The sequence below is a fragment of the Loxodonta africana genome, chromosome 9, assembly GCF_030014295.1.
Source record: "Loxodonta africana isolate mLoxAfr1 chromosome 9, mLoxAfr1.hap2, whole genome shotgun sequence".
Lineage (NCBI taxonomy): Eukaryota > Metazoa > Chordata > Mammalia > Proboscidea > Elephantidae > Loxodonta > Loxodonta africana.
The window spans coordinates 28,079,454-28,101,889 of record NC_087350.1 but is presented as its reverse complement, the minus strand read 5'-3'; the positions used below and the strand labels follow the sequence as shown (position 1 = coordinate 28,101,889).

The following is a 22,436-nucleotide window of genomic DNA, read 5'->3' as shown; positions in this document are numbered from 1 at the left end:
ACTCTATGTAAGGAGCACACACTTACCTGGAATATACTGGCTCCGTAGGGGGTCCGCCAAGCATTGAGGAGGTTGTCTTTTCCAGTACTCACAAACCATTTACCTAGAATTAGCAAAGGAACATGCAGTTTTGGCAAGATTAAAATTCCTACGATACTATAAGCATGATCATAATGAAACTCAGATCACTTTTAATGAGTCCCTGGGTGGTGAAAAAGGTTAACAAGTTCGGCTGCTAACTGAAAGGTTGGAGGTTCGTGTCCACCCAGAGGCACCTCAGAGGAAAGGCCCAGCAATCTACTTCTGAAAAATCAGCTATTGAAAACCCTATGAACACAGTTCTACCCTGACTGGCATGGGGTCACCTTAGGTAGGAATTGTCTCCACAGTAACTGGTTTTTATCATGTCCAAGGGGTTGGTCTATGACATCAGTGGAAAGCGCAGGTGTTTTAAATCTGGGCTCCACTGTGAAGTAACTGTGTGAGCTGGGGTATAATCCAAGCAGTGGCAGGGACAGTGTCAGCCCTGTTAGCCACTGGATTCACAACACACAGCAGCAGACCTCAAATACTGAATCAATGAAGTTGTTTTCATGCAGTACATTTCCTCAAAATGGGGCTAGTAAGGGCCCAACGCCTCATTTGAGTAAAATGCCAGACACAACATATGGCACATAGAATGTGCTCAGTGACAGCGACTCCTCCATCAGAGTGAGTCCCTGGGTCCACTGTTGCTCTGAATTCTGAGAAAAACACACAATTCTAGGTGTGCCAACGGTTAATGTGTTCAGCTGGTAATCAAAAGGCTGGTGGCTCGAATCCACCCAGAGACACCTCAGAAGACCTAGAGATCTACTTCTGAAAAACTTGCCATTGAAAACTCTATAAGCAGTTCTACTCTGATACACAGGCGATTGCCATGAGTCAGAATTTTTTATTTTATTTTTTTAGATGCATCCATCCATTCTGTGAATAAATATTTGACCACTTGCAGTGCACAAGAACAGTGTCAACATGAACTTCAGTCTTCTTTATCCTCACTGCAGAGTCTCAGAGTCTGGGTGCTGCTAAATATTCTTCCTCCTGGTCAGTCCATAAAGATCTCCACCACCCCTGCCCCTTTCTTCCATAAATTCCCACCTGCCCCTCTTCAGAGTGACAACTAATTACACGACCATCCTCACCCTAGGTTACCCCGGTGAACACAAATATTAGTCAAAACCTTGTATAAGGCAATTTCATAGTCTGACTAACTTCTCTCAAATTAGCCAAACAGACTGAAATAGATATTACTGTCCTCCGAGGGACATATTAAGACATGAGAATTACTGCATCCAGCTGTTCCGAGAATATTTTCTTCCCAGATAGGACCTCCACCATATTCTTTAAGAAGAATTTTCCATGTAGGCCATGAAAGCCCTCCACTTTCCTTTCAGTGAACTCACCACAATAAGCAAATTTTAGGGACAGCACACAGCTCTCGTGGAGATGCAGCTGATACTTGTCTGGCTTATTGACGTGCAGAACCTCCACGTTGCTGCTCTCCATGCCCACGGCCAGCCATTCTCCAGTGGGGCAGTACCCGAGCGAGAAGATCTATAGAAACAGAACAGGCTCACTGATTATCCTGTTCAATAAGCTGAGGAAGCGAGAAGGCAGCAAGACGGGAAAAAATAGCAAGGATGGGGGGATGTCATCAGCAAAATCCAGACTCTGGGAGAGTCTACAGGACAAGCAAACCAGCTCAGACAAACCAATGGTAAAAAGCCTTTATGAAACAATTGGGAAAATGTGAATGCTTACAACGTATGATATTAAAGAATTACTCTTAAAAATAATGGTATTAGTTTAAAGAGGCTTAAAAGAGTCCTTATCTTTTCAGAAATACTAACAGAAATACTTATGGATGAAATGACATCATGTCTCTGAGATTTACTTTAAAATAATCCAGTGTTTGGGGGAGAGGGTGGTAGAAGAGACAGAAAAAACTGGCCAGGTGTTGATGGGTATTGATGGCACATGGGGTTTATTGTATAATTCTCTGTATTTTCATATGTGTTTGAACGTCCTCCTCTATGCTTTCAGATATGTTTGAACATTTCCCTAAGAAGTTTAAAAAAAAAAAAAAGGCAAATCAAAAATAGTACCCCACTTATGTTGGGAAAGGAGTGGAACAGGTTCAACTATAAGAAAACTCAACAAAACATGAACAGTGATATGGAATTTAGTCCGCTTTCTCCTGGTTTTTGTTTTTTTGTTTTGAGTGCAATTTATTACCAAAAAAGTAAGTAAACACCAAGTAATGATCAAAAGAACAATTCTCCCCTACTTACAATAGCAAGCACTGACTGTCTTTTCCAAAACAGGTCTGGGTTCAGATACTTGACATCAAAATAATTTTTATAATTAAAATCGAAGTTGCCATTTTTTATGTTATTTCAAAACTCCATGACTCTAGTCAGCCATGACTCCATTTTTTTAAGGGATGAGTGATAAAATGGGCTTCCACTGTGACCTTTGCGTTTTTTTAAGCTTCCCGATGCAAGGGGAATGAATTAACTTTCAGAGCAGTGCTGATTTTTCTCCACTCCTAGCCGACTACCCTGCATATTTTCCAAGCTCTATTTATATGTGAATCAAATAACCATCTCTCACTCCTACATGAGATGGGGAGAATACGTACTACAGATCAAACACTGTGGAAAGAAAACTGTACATTCTTCTCTGAATGAACTACTTCAGCGAAGTCACATATAAATAAAACAGCTAACGTGACTTAACCAATACGATTTTGAAAACCATGCCAAGAGCTTCAGTATTTTTCTGTTTTAAGCAGTATCTCCAATTCAGCCCTAGTCCTGTTGGTCTAGCTACTACTGTGCTTTGGGGTAGGGAGGGTGAAGAAGGACGCCACAAACAAACAGCTCACACAGGCTGGGCTAGGGACAGCCAATCACCTGGGACGTGAAGTCATGCTGCTGGAGCTGCCGCCCCTCTCGCAGGTCCCAGGATCTGACCGTGTTGTCCAAACCGCCAGTCCAGAGCTTGGTGCCATCGTTAGAAATGTCAATACAGCTGGCTCCGTCTGTGTGGCCCTGGAATTGCCTGATAAAACAAACCAGAATGAATAATGATTTCCTGCCAGAGCTCAAGGAAATGCTGTTGTGTTGTTAGTTTTGGATTCTGTGAGCGTGTGTCATCTCTTTGGTGTCTGCTGACGTACAAGATCAAACCAACCTTCCCCCGAGGAGGCTATGAAGCAGCACCTGTGGATTTGCTTTTTCTTTCTTCATGATCCAAGTGCTAAAGACGTGGATGCCATCTTAGGTTACTACACGGAAGAAGTCACATTTGTTCCTATGCTTTTCTTACAAATTCGTCTGGAAGGTGTAATTCCTCCCAGGTCTGTAAAGGTGTTTTAAAAAAAGGGGACAAACACACAAAATTCTAAATATATTCCTTAAAGATAAAGGCCTGCATTTCAATTGTGAAAAAGAAGTGGCTAGGTTACAAGCAGGAGACTCCAGAATCCCTCCCAGTGCCGTGAGTAAGTCAACACAGCGCTGCCCTTCGTGCCAACAGCACAGGAGCTCACACGTCTCTTGCACCTTGCTGGCTGTAGTAGAAAGAGTCCCGCATTAGGAAACTTCAACCCCCAGAGACAAGGGCCATCCTGACCTCCTACCTGCAGGGGTTCTGAGCAGAGACAAAGCTAACTGCTGAGGCAGATCTGTGGTACCTCAGCAAGTCCCCGCTAGAAGCTGAGCGGGAGGTTGTTTTCTTAAAGGGAACTTCACGCTTTACTCAAAGACCTTTGCCAGAAACAACCCATCAATGGAGATGTGTTCAGCGCAGGCACTGAAAACCCTATAAAAGCATGTGGGAGGGTCACTGTGAGCATCATGGGGCTGGCAATTTGTGAAGAATGGTGGCAACTGTCCTTCAGGACTCAGTTTTGCAAGCTGCAGGGGAGCTGGTGGCAAAGGGACAAGAGCAGATGGGAAGAGGTCTGGACCCCATTCTCACCGAGAAGAAGGCCTTTTCTTTCTCTCATCTCCTCTCCACTCCCTATCCCTTATCATTCCTGCAGAGCTCCAAACTCATCAGCTGGGCTTGGACTTTAGAGAGTGTAAGGGAAGAAAGAAATCCCTGGGTGGTGCAAATAGCTAACGCGTGTGGCTGTTCACTGAAAGGTTAGTGGTTCAAGTTCACCCACAGGTGCCTTGGAGGAAAGGCTGGATGAACTACTTCCAAAATATCAGCCACTGAAAGCCATACAGAGCATAGTTCTGCTTTGACACACATGGGGTCCCCGTGAGTCAGCGTTAACTCAAGGGCAACTGGTTAAGAGAAAAGAAAAATGCCATTGTTGTTCTGAATTCTGAGACAAGATGTAAACATCAAATGGCTTCCTTCCTCAAGCTACTCGCACTTCCACACCTCAAGATCTGGTCTAGTCCTTTCCCTACACACATCCTCACTCTCCTCCTCCATGGCCTCCTTGTGGGGTGGTACCTCAACTGTCCCAGCTGGCCTCCAAGACGTCCCCTCGGGTCCACCCAGGCCCAGAGCAGTCCATTTTGCCTTTTGAAAACGCCACGTTTCTCTCCCTCAAACTGCTCTTGAAATCCAGTGACTTCCTCTTCATTTCACCCTCTGACTTCTTTTAACCTTTATACCTCATTAAATGCTTTCACTCCTTGGCTAAAAATGCCTTTCTCTGCTGACCTGCAGAGCTAGATGGGTGTTCCTTTATCCCTCTGCCCTGCGCCCACACACCTTGGCGTTATTCTCTGGCTCCCAAAGGGCAGATCTCACAACTGTTCAGAATGTGCTGCGTCATCGTAGATACAAAGACATTCCACAGACTGTGTTGCCCCTTCGCACATAGTAGCCACCAGCCACATGTGGCTCTTGGACACTAGTCCAAATAGAGAAAAGTTTATAAAGTGCTACCCCATTATGCCCAAAAAGTATTCATTTACTCTGTGGGAGCCCACACAGGGTGAGGGTTCAGAGAGCAGAATGCCTAGGCTCCCACCTCAACTCCACCCATGCCTGTGCAACACAGGGCAGGTAAACGGAGCCTCTTTGTACCTCACCTTCCCTATCTGTAAAATGGGGGTAACAGCTATATAGGTGTAATGAGGATTACCAAAAACCAAACCTAGTGCCATCGAGTCGATTCCGACTCACAGCGACCCTATAGGGCAGAGTAGAACTGCCCCATAGAGTTTCTAAGGAGTACCTGGCAGATTTTAACTGCAACCCTTTGGTTAGCAGCCGTAGCACTTAACCACTATGCCACCAGGGTTTCCAGAATGAGGAGGATTAATGAATTAATATTTAAAAAGCACTTTGACTTTGTATTTCAAAAGTGCTATTTATTAAGTTAAACAGAGAAGAAAAAGCAAGAATTTTCTGAGTTACAGGTGGAAGTAGAGCCTTGATGCTACAGTGGTTAAGAGCTACAGCTGCTAACCAAAAGGTCAGCAGTTCAAATCCACCAGCTGCTCCTTGGAAACCCTATGGGGCAGTTCTATTCTGTCCTATGGGGTCGCTATGAGTTGGAATCGACTCGAGGGCAACGGGTTTGTTTTGTTTTTGGTAGGTGGAATGGGCTCTCTGTTCTGGCTGCCTCAGTCCACTTGCTCACTTTGAGCTGCACAGGGAGTAGTAAGAAAAAACCGACTGCCACCTGGCTACCCACTCACAGGGCCAGGGCCTGGCTTGGTGACGCTGACAGTATTTCTACAAAGCAGGCTTGAGGGCAGTTTGCTGCTGAGGTGATTTCTACAGTCCCTCCCCTTTGGGACATGGACTCAAACACATTAGAAGGCCTGTCAAATAAGCTGGAGTCCTTGGGTGGTATAAACAGTTAACGAGTATGGCTGCTGTCCTAAAGTGCGGCAGTTCAAGTCCACTCAGGGGCACCTTGGAAGGAGGGCCTGGTGACCTACTTCCAAAAAATTGGCCACTGAAAACCCTATGGAGCCCAGTTCTCTGACGCACAAGAGTCGCCATGTGTCAGAAAAGGCTCAACGGCAGCTGAAACTGGCCAAATAAGCCCCTGCCCTAAAATGGCACCCTCAACGAAGGTTATTTCCAAGTGAGGACATGAAGATGAAATGTGAAACAAAAAAGTGAAGCACAGGCTGATTTTACCTTTGCCCTTTAGCTGATGCTTACTTTTTACAAGACTTTTTGCTAGCCTGTGGTGTGGGCAGTGCCTTTGGACGGGGGCGTAAGGTGGTAGGAGCCGAGGGGAGAGAGGAATGTAGCTGAGCCACAGCCATTGCTAAGGTGAGGAGGGCCGTTTCCAGGAAGCCAAGCAGAGCCTGGCTCACCCCTGGCTGTAATGATCCCTGGGCAGGTCTCTTTAGTTATTGACAAACACCAATACTTTAAAACCCTTTGTGAGTGAAATCTGTGGAATCCCCTCTTCAAACATCCTTTTGTTGATTTTCTGTTACCCTTTATCAGTGGGCTACCATTTGCATAAACAAGGTTCTTGCCAAAGTCAAAAGTATCTAGTACTGAGGACCTTTTGCCCTACTGTGTAATCCGGGTTATGCCATCCCTTGGCAGAAGCAGAAATATTTTTGATAAAAGTTTATTAGCCTCTATATGTCAACTAAAAAGAGAAGAAAAACCGAGAATATGCTGGGTTGTAGATGGAAGTGGAGGCCGTGGTGGCACAGCAGTTAAACATTCAGCTGCTAACAAAAAGGTCAGCAGTTCGAATCCACCACCTTGGAAACCCTAGGCGGGGAGTTCTACTCTGTCCTATAGGGTCGCTATGAGTTGGACTTGACACAACCAGTTTTTTTTTTTTTTTTTAATGCCAACTAAAGAACGGGAGCTATAGAGTCAGTTCCATCTCACGGTGACCTCATGCGTGTCAGAGTAGGACTGTGATCCATAAGGTTTTTAATGGCTCATTTTTCAGAAATGGATCAGATCCCAGGCCTTTCTTCCAGATGCCTCTGGGTGGACTTGAACCTCCAACCTCTGGGTTAGCAAGTGAGCACATCTACCATTTGTATCACCCAGGGACTCCATTAAGGAGGTAAAAATTCTTGATGACAGTCTTAGAGCTCCACAGTGTCAACTCGTGCTGCAGCACACCAAGACTCAAGGGGAGGGACACAGTTTTGTCTTTGTGAGTGTGCACACATGCATAAGTGCACGCACACACACACACACACCCCCCACTCCAGGACCGAGTTCCAAGCCTGGTAATTAGCATGTGGGCAGAGATCCTAGGGAACAGTCAGAGAGAAGGAGAGGTGGCCCGGCTATACAAGGAGAACTTCTCCCTCCTGCCCTTAGAAAGCACTATTTGCTCACCTCACCAGTGTCTGGTTGTGCAGGTCCCACACTGCGATGTTGCCATCGCTGCAGCACGAGAAGCAGACCTTGGAGTCGGGGCTGATGGCCAGGGCGTAGCAGGCAGGAGCTGAGGACGTCAACTCCGCCTTGATTCGCGGAGTCGGAGCCGCCAGGTCCCAAATGGATAGAGTACTGGCTTCCCCTCCAACAATTAGGGTGCAGCCATCAGGGAGCAATTTACAGGAACGGATATAATTATCTCTATTCTGTGAAATAGACATAATTCAATTACTATCATGCATTATGAAGCAAAAGATAAGGCCGCGCTCTCTGGCTGCTATCTTGATTGTTGAAGAGTTTTATTTTACGGACACCCTAACAAGAGTTCTATAGTCAATATTGGGGTCCTTCAAAATAGTAAACATAATAAACTCATGGGATTGCTGAGGCATTTGGGAAAGCTTAGATAACTGTTCCTGATGTCCAATTTCCTGCTTAATAGACAGCACTGAAATTATCTGTCGATGCAGACCTACTTCTCCAGGAAGAAACCACTTTTCAAAGCCAGTTTATAAATCTTTTACCTCATCATCCTCCACTATGTACTATCTGGAAACTGCAAGACCCACTCTCTCTGTCTTGATTTTTATTACCCTGAGCATTCTACCTAATGCCTGTATTGGGTCCTCATTAGTCAGATGGATCTTTATCTGAGAACTTAACAGAGCCGCTTTCTCACATTGTAATGTGGCTACTGTCACATTTAAGCTTCTCAATCTAGAGACCAAAGAAACTGATAAAAAATGGCCTCTCTCTATGAAAAACTCGTATTTTTTTTTTTTTTAAGTTAAAAAAAAAAAAATTTCAGTAAGGGTATAAAAAAAAAAAGGATCCTAAAATTACTTCCCTCACCCAACAACCAATAACATCTATCCTCCAATTTAAACTCAAAACAGATACATGAAGTTCTTAACATGCTTGCATAATAGCCTATCTTTCGAAGATGAGAAAAACTTTAAACATTTAACTTCAGAGCAGGTAATGAACGTTACAAAATACTGCCATTACTACGGAATGATGGGCCGTGTCTAAGTCCCAAGTTTCAGAAATAGAGATATTTTTAAACTACTTGCTTAAAAAAAAACCCAACAACTTCTCAAAAAATTCTTTGTGTCTCAAAAACACCGCCACTCTCCTTTATGGAAATACTTTCTCCAGAATCCTAACAATTCTCCAGGTAGGTATCGGGGAAACTAAGCAACTGAGAGACAGCATCTAGTCAGACACCATACCAGAAGCAGGACAGGTGGCCCGCCTTCAGTTTCCTTAAGGCAAACGGTACGTGGTCTGTAAATCCTGGGGTTACAGCTTAGAGCTTAAAGCATGTCCTGGCGTGTTCCTGGTCCCTGAAATACGTACAATGTTATTCTCATACTCTGAGAGGAGTGGGTTAGGTGCCTTGGGACAGTGTTCTTGTCAGGCCTGTTTATTGAAGGCTGCCCTCATTTCTTACCTGGCACCTGGAGCCCTTTCCATTATGATCTATTAACCCTTTCCTAATGCCAGGATCACTGAAACTAAACCAAGCTCTCCCAGGTCTCGCTGAAAGCACGGACTCTGTTCAGATGGTTTTTATGTCACTTTATCAAATGTTTACTATTCAATGTTTATCTCAAGGCGGTAGGGAAATTAAGTTGAGTGGATTGCAGGGATCAGAGTCCAGGCCAAGCTTGTGCTTTTATCCTTTAAATGGGAAACCCCTTTATAACACACATCCAAACAAGGAGAACTTCTGTACGAATAAAAATCCATCAATTCCGAGATTTAAGCACTGAAATGGCAACAAATGAAATCTCCGCATTCGAGGGAGCAGGGTGGGGAGAGCTAAATAGCTAACACAGGAAACAGAACGGGCTTCCATTTCCTCATAATAAGAATAAAACCCAGGCCCGGACAGCTATTTCCTTATTGAGCCTCCAGGGAGAAATTACCCTTGTGCGCCAGTTCCTGTTCACTCACCAGGCAGTCGAGCTGGGAGACAGGACTCTTGTTGCCAGGTTGGCTGATGTCCCAGACCTTGACGCAGCCCTTCCCACCCGTGTACACGTGCCGCGTGGGGTTGCTGATGGTCACGGCGCACACCACCTCCCCGTGGTTCAGCGTGTTGATCTGGCGAGCATGCCGGGGGATTCCAGGTCCAATGAGGGCATCAGGGGGGAAGGGGACAGGCTGCATCTGACCGTCTGCAGTGACGTGGAAGGAGTATGCACTTTTGGAGAGGGGACGGTTGGAGAAAAGAGAGGACAATGGAAAAAGGAAGACAGGGGAGAAGACAGAAAAGTCATTTCTTGTAAAGGAATCTGCCATTACCTCAGCCCTGCTCGGGGAAACACAAAGAAAATAAGATTCTCAATTTCACTGATGTTCAGATTTCCTTCAGGAATCAACATAAGTTGGAGTATTTGCTGACAAAGTTAAAATAAATAATTGCAGCAATCTTGGGAGGGGGGAGGTACCAGTAGGCACATATATTGAACTGCATTTGCTATATTAGGATTTTAAAATTGTGCTTATGCATTCCACACAGCAAGTCTCAAGTCTCATTATAAAACATTAAATGTGTTTCCAAATTAATATAAAATACCTCCTTCCTGTGTACCTTTTATACCTGTACGATCTTACGACAATTTTACATTATTACTGCCAATGCTTAAGTCCCTAAGAACTCATAATAATCACACACACAGTAAATAGTGCATTTCAACACATACACACACACAAAAAAAAACAAAAATGGCTTTCTAAACATACCACTTCAAGGCATGGACCTAAAGTCCCTTTTGCATAATCAAGAGAAAATAAGGAGCTTCTCTGATGTCAAATGGCTTTGTGACACAGACTTTAAGTTTCTTCCTCAACAATCAACCTTACCCTATGGCAACAAAGCTCCCAGCTAAAAAACTACTTTTTCTAGTTCTCCATTAGCCAAGTAGGCCCACGAGATAAGCCAGAAACCACTGGATGGCATTTTATAGAAATTCTTAACTTAAAAGGAAGGGAGAAGTGTCCTCTTTTGCTCTTTCCTATTGACTGAATCATGAGTAAGATGACTGGTGTTTGTTTCAGCATCCATTTTAGAAAAGAAGAATTGAATATGGAAACCAATGGCTGAGAGAGGTAGACCAGAAAGACAGGATGCAGAGGCCCTGGTAACACTGCAGAGCTATAACACCTGCTTTGGGTTGCCAATAACTAGTATCTTTTATGGATGAAAGAGATAAATTTCTACGTTATTTAAGAAACTGTTTTTCTTCTGTTAAATACAACCAAACCCAATTCTCATTGCATATACTTTTTTCCATACCAAAATCTTAAAGCATATTTTTTCTTCCAATGATCTAGTTATTTAAACTGTATACACTAATATATTATGAACATTATAAAACATACACAAAAAAAGGACATTTTAAAGAACAGAAGAAGCAGAAGTGCTAATATAATCACCCCAATCCCAACTGATGGAATTACGCACAACTCACTCTGAAGACCACCACTGGCCCTTCTTAACATGGTCTTGTAACTCCCACCTAGGTGACTGGGTGGGACTAAATGATAGGGCAATTGTAGCCCACTAAGAGAATTGGTAAGTTTTGTCATCCTGCTGGGCTTGAAATGAGCCACTCCAGAAGTGGGAAAGAGAAGAGCCCACCACCACCAAGGCAGGAGAGACCAGGAGGAGATGACGCAGCGGGCTTCCTGGCCCGCGAAGCAAGAAAGCTGAGTGCCTGTGGGCAGAGACTGATGGCCAAGGAGAAGCCTACACCTGAACCTCGAATTTGGAGCTTGTCAGCCTCCACAACCACGTGAGCCATTTCCTTTATATGGTTCGTTGAGTTCCGTGAGACACTGCAGCGAATTAGGGAACCCAAAGACAGGAGGGAGAGTGCTGAGGGGGGTGGGAGTAGTTGATACTAGAGATGATGGAATGGTACAGCAGCAGCTTGGAAAAGCTGGACATTTGGGACATCTTTAACCTCTGTCTCCCAGGAACCAGCTTTGTGCTGACCCTTATAAAGGAAATTGTGTTTACTTCCTTAGCTTGAAAATAAAATATATGCTATGATTTTTCCCTTCATAAAAGCAAAATATCAAATATGTGAAGGTTTTTAAAATAAATTCCCCTCATCCCAACCAGAAGAAATAATATTAGATGTGTTACTATCTCCTGGAAAACTGGTTCCAACAACTAATACTAAATGGCTATATGGCCCAATTCTTTAATGTTCTCTTAATCTGAATAACTGGGCATATATAATGGGAAACACAGAGAAGGTCCTGGGAAAAAGATACGCATATAAAACAAGTACAGCTCAAGGCTCTCACCAACGACTAAACCTATTATTTTTTATACAACAGGATCCTTTGGCGTCCTTAGTAAAGGGTCAAGTCCACGTGGCATTTCAGTACATGCACATGTACATTATTAGTTGAAAAGGGGCCTATACTACTTGTTATGAAATGTCTGGAGTTGGATTCATTTTATCAGCCTTGAGGAAGAGACCACAAGAACTGTAGACATTTAAGACTATTCAAGTCCAAGGAGAAATCTTCTACAAGTAACAAGTTAATATGGGACATGTGCTTCAGTGGTAGAATCTTCGCATTCCATGTTGAAAGACCTGGTTTAACTCCTGGCCAGTGCACGCAAACTGCAGTCACCATCTGTCAGTGGACAGTTTCATGTTGCTATGATGCTGAACAGGCTTCAGCAGAGCTTCCAGACTAAGAAAGACCAGGAAGGAAGACCTACCTACCTACTTCCAGAATATCAGCCAGTGAAAGCCCTATGGAGCACAATAGTCCAATCGCATAGTACATGGGGTCACCATGATTCAGGGCCAACTCGATGGCACCTAAAAACACGCAAGTTATGTGACCCAGATATCAGGAATCTTGATCTGGACCCTAAAACAACAAAGGACTATCCAGGTGAAGCTGGAGAAATGTCCAGTTTTCAAAAATAAAAATAGACTCAAACGTAGTTTGTAAGAACAGTGATTAAGGTGGTGAGAGAACTTCTCTGTGGGAAGTGGGAGAAAGGGCACATAGGAAATTTAGTTTCTCTTTCTTTGCCATAAATCAACGTGTACACTTCCAGATAGTCCAAGTTTCCATCAAGTGCTCTTTTAATGACTTCAGACTTTCAGGGGAAGGAAATTTTATTTTGCTTCAATTGGCACCCTGCTTATTATAGGGTTAAGTGTTCCAGATTAAAACAGACCCAGGGAGCACAGAGAGATCTGCGTCAGTGTCTCAGGAACAATCCCTTCTCTTCCAGGTGTCCTAGTCTTTAAACTGCACAGAGGGCCTGTGATCATCACACTGAGGCAATTTAAAATTGAGTCACAGTGCAGCCAACTGCTGCCAAAAGCTGTGAACACTGGTCCATCCCATGGGAAACCCATAGGGATGCTAACACAGCAGACTTCGTGGGGCATGGAGGAGGCTGGTGCTGCCCGCACACAGGAGAACATGAACAAACGGTGCGCCAGCCAGGACAGCGCAAAGGGCTGATGGGTATCAACAAGAGATCGACTGGAAGCAGAAACCAGAGGAACAAGCAAGACAGCTTTGAATTAGGTAGTTATTTACGGATAAGAATGACACGTTCTTCTCTAGAAAAGGCCACACTGACGGCTCATCATAACGATATTAAAGATACCCCAGAAGGAAACTTACGTTCTCAACTGATTGTCAGAGTAGGAAAAGTAAAAGGAACCAAGAAAGGGTTTGCAAACAGAATGTTTATGACTATTTCTCAAGGCTGAATTCACAAAGAGGGCAGACACGAAAAAGCATATATGGCATGATTCTATTTATAGAAGTTCAAAAACAGACAAAATTAATCTATGGCATTATAAGTCAGGGTAGTGGCTACCTTCAGAGACTGGAAGGGGCACAGGAGGGGCTTCTGGGGTGATGGCACTGCTGTGCTCCCTGATCCAGGGGCTGCTACCTGGGTGTGTGCATGAATATGATGTCACTGAGCTATCCACATACAATTATGCCCTTTTCTCCATGCATGTTATACCTCAATTTTAAAAGTTTAGATTTGTTTATTCAAGAAAAAGTACAGCACCTAACTGATTAACACATCAGATCATGTTCCCAGCCAAGTCCAGAGCCCAGACTTTGCTGTTAATGCACCTTAGGTTTGGAGTCCTGGCTCACCAGCCTCACTAACTGGCCTTAAGGACCTGCATCCTATAATGTGTTCACTTCCTGATCCATAAGACAGAAATGATAAAATATAAGGGTCACTGGGTGGTTGTAAGGATTAAGAGAGAATAACAAAGCACTTAACACAGAGTACTTGGCAACTGCGGTGCATCTTCAGGTCTTTAGGAAATGACGGTATCGTTATTAAACCACCATGGATTTTTTAAGTGGGAAAGCGAGAAATACTGTGAATTAAGGCCTCTTATCTCAACCACCGGGCAGAATCCTGAGGGTCAGAGGATACAGAGAGGAAGGAAGATGTGAGGTGGGAATCAGGAAAGCACAAGGACAATGGCTTTCTAGTTGCCACTGAGTCGACTCGGACTCCTGGCGACCCCATGTGTGTCAGAGCACAGCTGTGCTCCATAGGGTTTTTACACACAGGCTGCAGGCCTTTCTTCCAAGGCACCTCTGGGTGGGCTTGAACCTCTAACCTTTTGGTTAGCAGCTGAGCTCATTAACTGCACCACGCAGGAACTCCTAGGACAATGACTAAAAAAAAAAAAAAAGGAGGGAAATCATAAAAATGCATAAATTATAAAAGGTGAGGGTGGGAGACACGACCCTTGGCAAAGGCTTGAACAAACACTCAAAGAGGAGAGCAGGACATTTGGGTAGGACTGTGGCAAACTGCAGGGCACGAAGCTCCACTTCCTGGACCCCTCGTCTGAGGACCATCCTGTTTTGCGTACCTTACCTGTGCAGCCCCAAGGAACTGAGCCCAGCCCCCATTCAGCTTTCTGAATCAAGCCGCTATCAGTCGGGATGGCATCTAATTCTGAAATCTGGTTGTCGAATTTAAAAGAACAAAGCCCACTAAATATCACAGTTTTAGAATGAAATCAAAACTAGTTAGGGGCAAGGGACTTTTCATTTATTGGGCACACAGCAGAAGGTACAGGATCTAAAAGAAAAGAGCCTCCGCTGGGACTTCTCATGGCAGCCTGAGCTGGAAACACGACTGCGTTCCAGGGAAGCAGTTTATTCTTTTCGTATTGTTAATAAAACTGTGCTATGTTCTGTGGCCAAAGGAAAACAGGTGTTTACAGAGTTGCTGGTTTGCTGGAAATAGAACTACAGTGGCTGAATCAAGTAAACAGTAATGAAGAACCAAAAGCCCCAGAGATAATGGTGCGGCGAGAACCTGGTGGCAGAGGATCCGGACCTCCTGATGTTAAGCATTAACAGATATCAAAAATCCGGTCATGCCAAAAGCCACCACTCTCCAAGCTTCTTTAGGGCACACCAGGCTCTTCACAATTATGACCAATAACTCTCATTTCATGTACAGCCCTGTATCCTCACTCCCAGCCATATGGGACAATGGGCCAGCCTCCTAAAATATTGCACGATGTCACATCTGAGTGCTGCAAACACAGCCCCCTCCCCTCTACCTAAAGCCCTCCTGAGTGTCTTTTCACCCTGCCCTTCCTCAACCAACCAAACCCCCTCAGGCTGGATGATTCTTTTCCAGGTTCCCAGCTCTTCACATAAATCGCTGCTATAGGGCTTATCATACTCTGCGCTATGACATGTGGTTACATGTCCATCCTTCCCATTACAGAGCTCTTCAGGGACAGGTGGGATGACATCACCTGCCAGCACACTCCCTGGTACACAGCTAGCACTCAATAAATTAATCGAAATGCACAAAGTGTTTACTGCTACCTAATCACTTGTAAGAGGGCACTGGTGGTTCAGTGGTAGAATTCTCGCTTTCCATTCGGGGGACCTGGGTTCAATTCCCAGGCAACGTACCTCATGTGCAGCCACCACTCATCTAGCAGTGGAAGCTTGTGTGTTGTTATGATGCTGAATGGGTTTTGGTGGAGCTTCCAGGCTAAGACGGTCTAGAAAGAAAAGCCTGGTGATCTATTTCCAAAAATCAGCCAATGAAAACACTACAGATCACAATGGTCCAAGCTGCAAACAATCATGGGACCGGGAGGGACTTGAGGTTGCCATGAGTTGGAGGCTGACTTAACAGCAGCTAACAACAACAATTGCTCATAAAGACATAAAGGTCGCTGTCTTAGTCATCTCCAGTACCCAGTGCCGTCGATCTAATGCTGCTATAATAGAAATATCACCAGTGGATGGCTTTAACAAACAGAAATTTATTCTCTCACAGTCTAGGAAGCTAGAACTCCAAATTCAGGGTGCCAAAACTCCAGGTAAGGCTTTCTCTCTGCCAGTTATGGGGAAGGTCCTTGTCATTAATCTTCTCCTGGTCTAGGAGCTTCTCAGGTGCAGGGACCCCCAGTCCAAAGGATGCGGTCTGCTCCTGGCATTGCTTTCTTGGTGGTATGAGGTCCCCATGTCTCTCAGGATCCTTTCTTTTATATCTTGAAAGGGATTAACTTAAAACACAACCTAATCTTGTAGATTGAGCCCTGCTGCATTAACATAACTGCCTCTAATCCTCACTCACTAACATCATAGAGGTAGGATTTACAACACACAGGAAAATCACACCAGATGACAAAATGGTAGACAATCATACAATACTAGGAATCACAGCCTAGTCAATTTGACACATATTTTTGGGGGATACGATTCAATCCACAACAGCCACTCAGACAAGGAAAATAAGGCAAAACAAGAAAATCACCTGGATTATGCCAGCCAACTTTTCCCATGGTAGTTCTAGCACCCACACCCAATGTCACCAAGAGATGGTATGAACTTTCCTGAAGCAGAAGGCAGTTTCTAAAGAGCCTTTTGATTTAGACCAAAAACAAGAGGCAAGGAAAGCGACTATAGTAATTGAATAAAACCCATGGCCCTCCTCCAAGTGAGCAGAACCCATACTTCCAAAGCAAAATCTGGTGGAAGCAATCACAGGTAACTGGTCACAAGGCTTGATCCTACGTCTGGGTATTGAAAAAACATGACCGAAACAGTAAAGGCCAAGAAGTGAGAAGAGCCAGGTTGCGGTTTCAGTCCAGTCACTAACAAGTGGGAGACCGTATTTAATCTATCATTTCCCTATTTTTGAGTGTGCCCTGACAAAACTTACCCTGTGAACATAACTTCTGTGGTGTAAAGTTAGCGGGAATGCACAATATACAGCCAACCTTTCATTCCCATGTCAAAGGAGGTGCCTGGGTGATGAGAAGGACATTGGATTTGGGAGTTCTGGTTCTACCTTGTACTATTTAGAGAAGAGGGACAGAGGCATAGGAGAGCATCAGTAACTTGCCCCCAACCACACAGCTAGTGGTACAAGATCCAAGTTCAATTACAAGATTCAGGCCAAGTGCACATCTACCTTAGCATCCACATCAGCACTACCTCTGGCATCACCCCCTGGAGACGGATAATATGGGAATGTCCTGAAGGAGACACCTACTCACCCATAAAGGACATGAGGCACATCAACATGAGCAGCGTGATTCATGCTGGAACCCAGAGGCAAGATACCTGGGCAGCAAGAGGCTTTGGGGGCATGTGGCTCACTCTAAGATAAGAATAATGTAACTGATGAGTTTGGAGGGTAGCCTTAGCCTGAAAAAGGAGTGAAGGTGGGAGCTGGGGGAATGGTGGTATAGGGTTGTAAGAAACTCAGGTCCTTATTATTTTAAGATTTCAGTTAAAGAAAATAGATCCTTGGTATAACTTATCTGCTTTAAGGTAAAATCTTCCTCTCTGTCAATATAATAGGCTTTATTTTAACATTTAAGGTTTGCACATCTAATCCACAACATCCATAAAATTCTTTACTTCTCATGGGATTTTTCTAGTTTGGCATCTCAGCATCCCCTAAACTGGTAAAAAATATGTAGACCAGGGTACAATTCTTATCTTATTAGGAAGACTTCAATGGATGGCTTCATTACAAATTAAATTACAGGCTGAGAGCTAGTGACCATGGTCTCGGGGGACATTTAGGTCAACTGGCACAACACAGTTCATAAAGAAAATGTTCTACACCTGAGTGTGATGAATAGCGTCTGGGGTCTTAAAAGCTTGCAAGCAGCCATCTAAGATACGCCTACTGGTCCCATACCATCCAGAGCAAAGGAGGATGAAGAAAACCGAAGACACAAGGAAAGTATTAATCCAAAGGACTAATGGACCACATGAACCACAGCCTCCACCAGCCTGAGCCCAGAAGAATTAGATGGTTTCCAGCTACCACCACCTACAGCTCTAACAGTGATCATAATAGAGGGTCCTGGACAGAATGGGAGAAAAATATAAAACAAAATTCAAACTCACAAAACAAGATTAGACTTACTGGTCTGACAGAGACTGGAGGAACCTCCAAAACTATGTCCCCCAGACACCCTGCTAGCTGAGAACTGAAGTCACTCCCCAAATCTACCTCTCAGTCAGAGATTAGACAGGCCTATAAGACAAACGGTAACACGTGCGAAGAATGTGCTTCTTAGTCCAATCAAGTATAGGAGACCAAATGGTCAACACCTGCCCAAAAACAAAGACGAGAAGGCAGAAAAGGACAGGAAACCTGGTTGAATGGACACGGGGACCCTGAGGTGGAAACAGGGAGAGTGCTGTCACATTGTGGGCGTTGCAACCAATGTCACAAAACAATTTGTAAATTTTTGAATGAGAAACTAATTTGCACCATAAACTTTCACCTAAAGCACAATAAAATTAAAAAAATTAAATTACAATTAGAAAGCTCCAAGCATTAAAAAAGGGAGACTTGTTGTTTCCTTATTTAAGTGAACACAATTCTACTCTTATTTTTTTCTCTAAAAGCAAATACAAACTTCTTAAAATAGAGACAAAAAAGAAAATTACCAGATAAAGAAGACAGTACTAAACAGCAAAGATATTGAAGAGATGGCCTAGTTGACAAACTAGAAGGCTGTCTGGCCAAAGTCAGCATCTGAGACTGAGTTCTATGTAAGCCCTACTTCCTTCACCAATTAAGTGATTTCAAAGTTCTAAAAGTGCTGGGGCTAAAAACAAGACTTCTATGCAGGACAAAGGTACAAACTGAGAGATTCCTGGATGAAATGTAAAAAGAGGTTCAAGAATACTACCATTTGAAAACTCAAGTCAAAACTTCTAGTAAAGAAGCCAACTGCTAGAGACAAACAAGAAAACGCCCAAATTACATTTATATCCTATCAGCTGAAAGTCATTATTGAAGGGGTGAGGAGGAACAGAGACAAAGCAGGAGGAAGGACAACTGTCCAGGGCAAAACGTAACTCACATCAAAAAAGAAAAAAAAAAAGAAAAAGGACCTCACATCAGTACGGCCTCAAAAAACTAGCAGAAAGTCCCAGCTCACCAGAGATTAAAAAAAAGAAACCAAACCCAACCCAACCTATTGCTGTTGAGTCGATTCCAACTCATAGCTAACCGAGAGGACAGAGCAGAACTGCCCCACAGGGTCTCCAAAGAGCGGCTGATGGATTTAACTACTGACCTTTTGGTTAGCAGTGGTATCACTTAGCCACTGCTCCACCAGGGCTCCAAAAACTCCACATGACTATCACAAGGCACAACACAGACATGCTGCTTTAAATATTTAATAGGCAACAAACACCCAAATATTATAAACAAATAAAAAGAAAGCTGAATTAATTTTCAAATCCACTAAATAAACCAGCTGTGGAATACAGAGCCAGTCAACAGAGAAACCGGAAACAAGGTCAGGAGCGAGAGAGGGTGGTAGGAGCCCCTTTGCCACAGAAACGCCTTCTTGGCTAGAAGCCTGGGAAGAGTCTCTTTTCACCGCTGCAAAACAAGTTTTCGTAAGAGGCAATTTTACCCCAAATGTAGTTTTCTTTTCTCTTTAGGCTCCCAATCCAAAAAGGTACTTTAAGATTTATTTAAACACTAAACAAGTGGGTGGACAATTTCTGAATTACATGTCTGGCATTAAAACACAGGGTGAGGAACCTGGAACTAACCTGGAATCTTAAGCCAAACTATTATCAGTAGGAGTTATTACTGACCTCCAGGTGCTACCATATGAGGCAGGTGGAGCACAGCCCCAGGTATTTATAGGAAGAAAAGTAGTGCTATAGGGCCAGAAAAAAGTCTTAGGGGGCGGGGGATGTGAAACACAATAACAAGTTATCAGTCTATCTAAACTTCAGAATCCCACTTTCCAATAATCATTGCCCCAGAGCTCGGGGCAGTAAATTTCGTAAAACTAAAAACGAGTTCAAGTTAAGCTGACCACACAATTCCAAGGAAATCCACCCTTGAGGATTTGAAAACAAAGTCTGGTTACCTCTTACAAATTCACACTACTTTATTCTAAAATGCAAAGTTCACTTCTTCTTTCCAAAAGGATTCATCAGAGTCTGACTGTCTAAGACGGGGACAGTCAGTGGTGTGGTTCAGTGGTAACATTCTCACCTTCCATGTCAGAGACCTTGGTTCAATTCCCAACCAGTGTACCTCATGCACGGCCACCACCCATCTGTCAGTAGAGGACTGTAAGTTGGTATGATGCTGAATCGAGCCCTGGTGGTGCAGTGGTTAAGAGCTTGGTTGCTAACCAAAACGTCCGCAGTTAGAATCCACCAGTCGCTCCTTGGAAACCCTACAGGGCAGTTCTACTCTGTCCTACAAGGTCGCTATGAGTCAGAATCAACTTGATGGCAACGGGTTTGGATTTTTTTGGTATGATGCTGTTCAAGGTTTTAGCAGAGTTTCCAGACTAACATGGACTAGGAAGAAAGGCCTGGAGATTTACTCCTGAAAAATCTGCCAATGAAAACCCTGTGGATCACAACAGTCCATTCTGCAACTGATCAGGGGAATGGTGCAGGACTGGCCAGTATTTCATTCCACTGTGCATGGCATCACCATGAGTGGGTGGCCAACTGGACAGGAGCTAATAACAACAAAAACAGTCTGAGAGGCCCTGATAAGCCGGGACTGCCTCCCACCTATTTGATGCCCCTGACATTTATTTATCTGTACTCAAAGGGACAAGGGGACTTCAAGGAGCTGAATTCAATTCCAGTGGAGAGGAAGCACAAAGAAATACAGCACGTACACATGATTACAATCCAAGGCCAAAGTGCGAGGCATGCCATAAGATGTTACAGTACACTACTGGGGTGTGGGGTTCTGGAGAGAGGGCATACATGATAGATGCAATCAGCAAAGGCTTCATGAAGAAGCCAGAAGCAATTGAGATGTCTCTGAAGGACAGAATTATTTCAAGGAAAAACCAACCAAAACCAAACCCAGTGCCGTCGAGTCAATTCCAACTCACAGCGACCCTACAGGACAGAGTAGAACTGCCCCACAGAGTTTTCAAGGAACACCTGGTGGATTCGAACTGCCGACCCTCTGGTTAGAAGCCGCAGCACTTAACCACTGCGCTATCAGGGTCTCCAGGAAGAGGTGAAGATTACTGATAAGAGAAGTTGCTCCAGGTAGAAGAGCAAGTGCCCCCATGGAACAGGGCTTCTTCCCATTTGGCCCCAACACGTAATGTAAAGAACACAGGACATGAGCCTAGAAAAGCAGGCTGGGGTGATGTTACTGGACAGCCTCGAATGCCACATTCAGAGTTCATATTCAACTTTTGAAGATACCAGAGAAAGAAAAGGACCTGAACAGATGTGCTTTCTAATAAGAATAAGCTGACAGTCATTTGAGTGAGGTTAGGGGTGGAGAAAAATGGGAAAACTTATCTAAGGTCCTTGTTTGCACAGTAGGTATGAAAGAGGAGGATTTTAACAAAGAATAAGACTGGATAAAAGGAGAATGAAACACGGAAGAAACAAAGGCTGAAAGTTAGGGCCCAGATGACTGAAAAAATGATGCCTCTGAAATAGATAGGGAAGTTAGGAGAAACGAGTGGAGGAGGGAGGGAAAGTGACTAGGTTGGTTGGAAAACCCTACTGAGACTTTAGTCCCTTTAATTCCAGAAACTAGAGCCTAGAATGGCGGCAGTGCGAGTCATCTTGTTCTATTTCACTTTGATAGAAACAATGTAGGCCACAGGGCCTTTGCACATGCTGGTCCTGCCACCTAGAGGTTACTCCCTACTCCTAGCAGGTTAATGCAACTCAAAAAATACTTTTGCCTCAACCCTCTCAGACAGGATCAGCCCCTATCAAATGCTCTCACAGATTGTTTTACTCTCTGTCATAGCTTTTATCTGTATTCTCATTTTGCATGTTGTGGTGATTATTTGATTAACGTTCTCCCCACTATTAGACCATGAATTCCCCATGGTGTCTCCTAAGCCTACACGGTAGATTTTGATGATTATTTGTGGATAAGAGGACAGGTGGGCAGTGGCTGTGTCTAGAGTTTGGCAAGCAGATGGTGTGAGAACCTGAAATCACAACCCACAAGATATAGCTGAAGCAATGGACTTATTTAGCCAGAAGAGAAGCCTCAGGTGGCAAAATGGTGGTTTGCAAATATCTGAAGAGCCGTCTGGTGGATGATGAATTAGCAGTACACTGGGTGGTCTCAGGGGGTCAGAAAGAGCCAGGATTGATGACTAAAAGTGACAAGGAGACAGATTTCAGCTCAAGGGTTGGAACACACAGCCATGGAAAATGGATTACTCCGGGAGGCGCACAGGTCCTTGGTGAGGAATCGTGGGAGACAGAAACACCAAGGACCATTTACACTAAAGGGACCTGAAGGTCTCTCTAAACCCAAATGAATTCTTCTGGCTTGTTCTTAGTTATCTAGTGCTGCTATAAGAGAAATATCACAAGTGGATGTCTTTAACAAACAGAACTTTATTTTCTCGCAGTGTAGTAGGCTAGAAGTTCAAGTTCAGGCCATCACCTCAGGGGAAGGCTTTCTCTCTCTGTCAGCTCTGGAGGACGGTCCTTTTCATCAACATTCCCCTGGACTA

At 44.0% G+C, this 22,436-nt stretch overlaps 1 protein-coding gene across 8 annotated transcripts in view; it reads right to left on the bottom strand.

The window, feature by feature from the left end:
* The window catches only part of TLE1 (TLE family member 1, transcriptional corepressor), a 103,470-nt gene that overhangs the window by 1,649 nt on the left and 79,385 nt on the right, over window positions 1-22,436 (bottom strand). For all 8 annotated transcript variants that reach the window (XM_064291195.1, XM_064291197.1, XM_023544730.2 and 5 more), the window contains 5 exons: window positions 9,352-9,601; window positions 7,351-7,598; window positions 2,958-3,105; window positions 1,446-1,596; window positions 27-103 (listed from right to left, as the gene is read on the bottom strand). In XM_064291195.1, coding sequence (XP_064147265.1) covers window positions 27-103; window positions 1,446-1,596; window positions 2,958-3,105; window positions 7,351-7,598; window positions 9,352-9,601 — 874 coding nt within the window. The remainder of the gene's footprint in view (window positions 1-26; window positions 104-1,445; window positions 1,597-2,957; window positions 3,106-7,350; window positions 7,599-9,351; window positions 9,602-22,436) is intronic.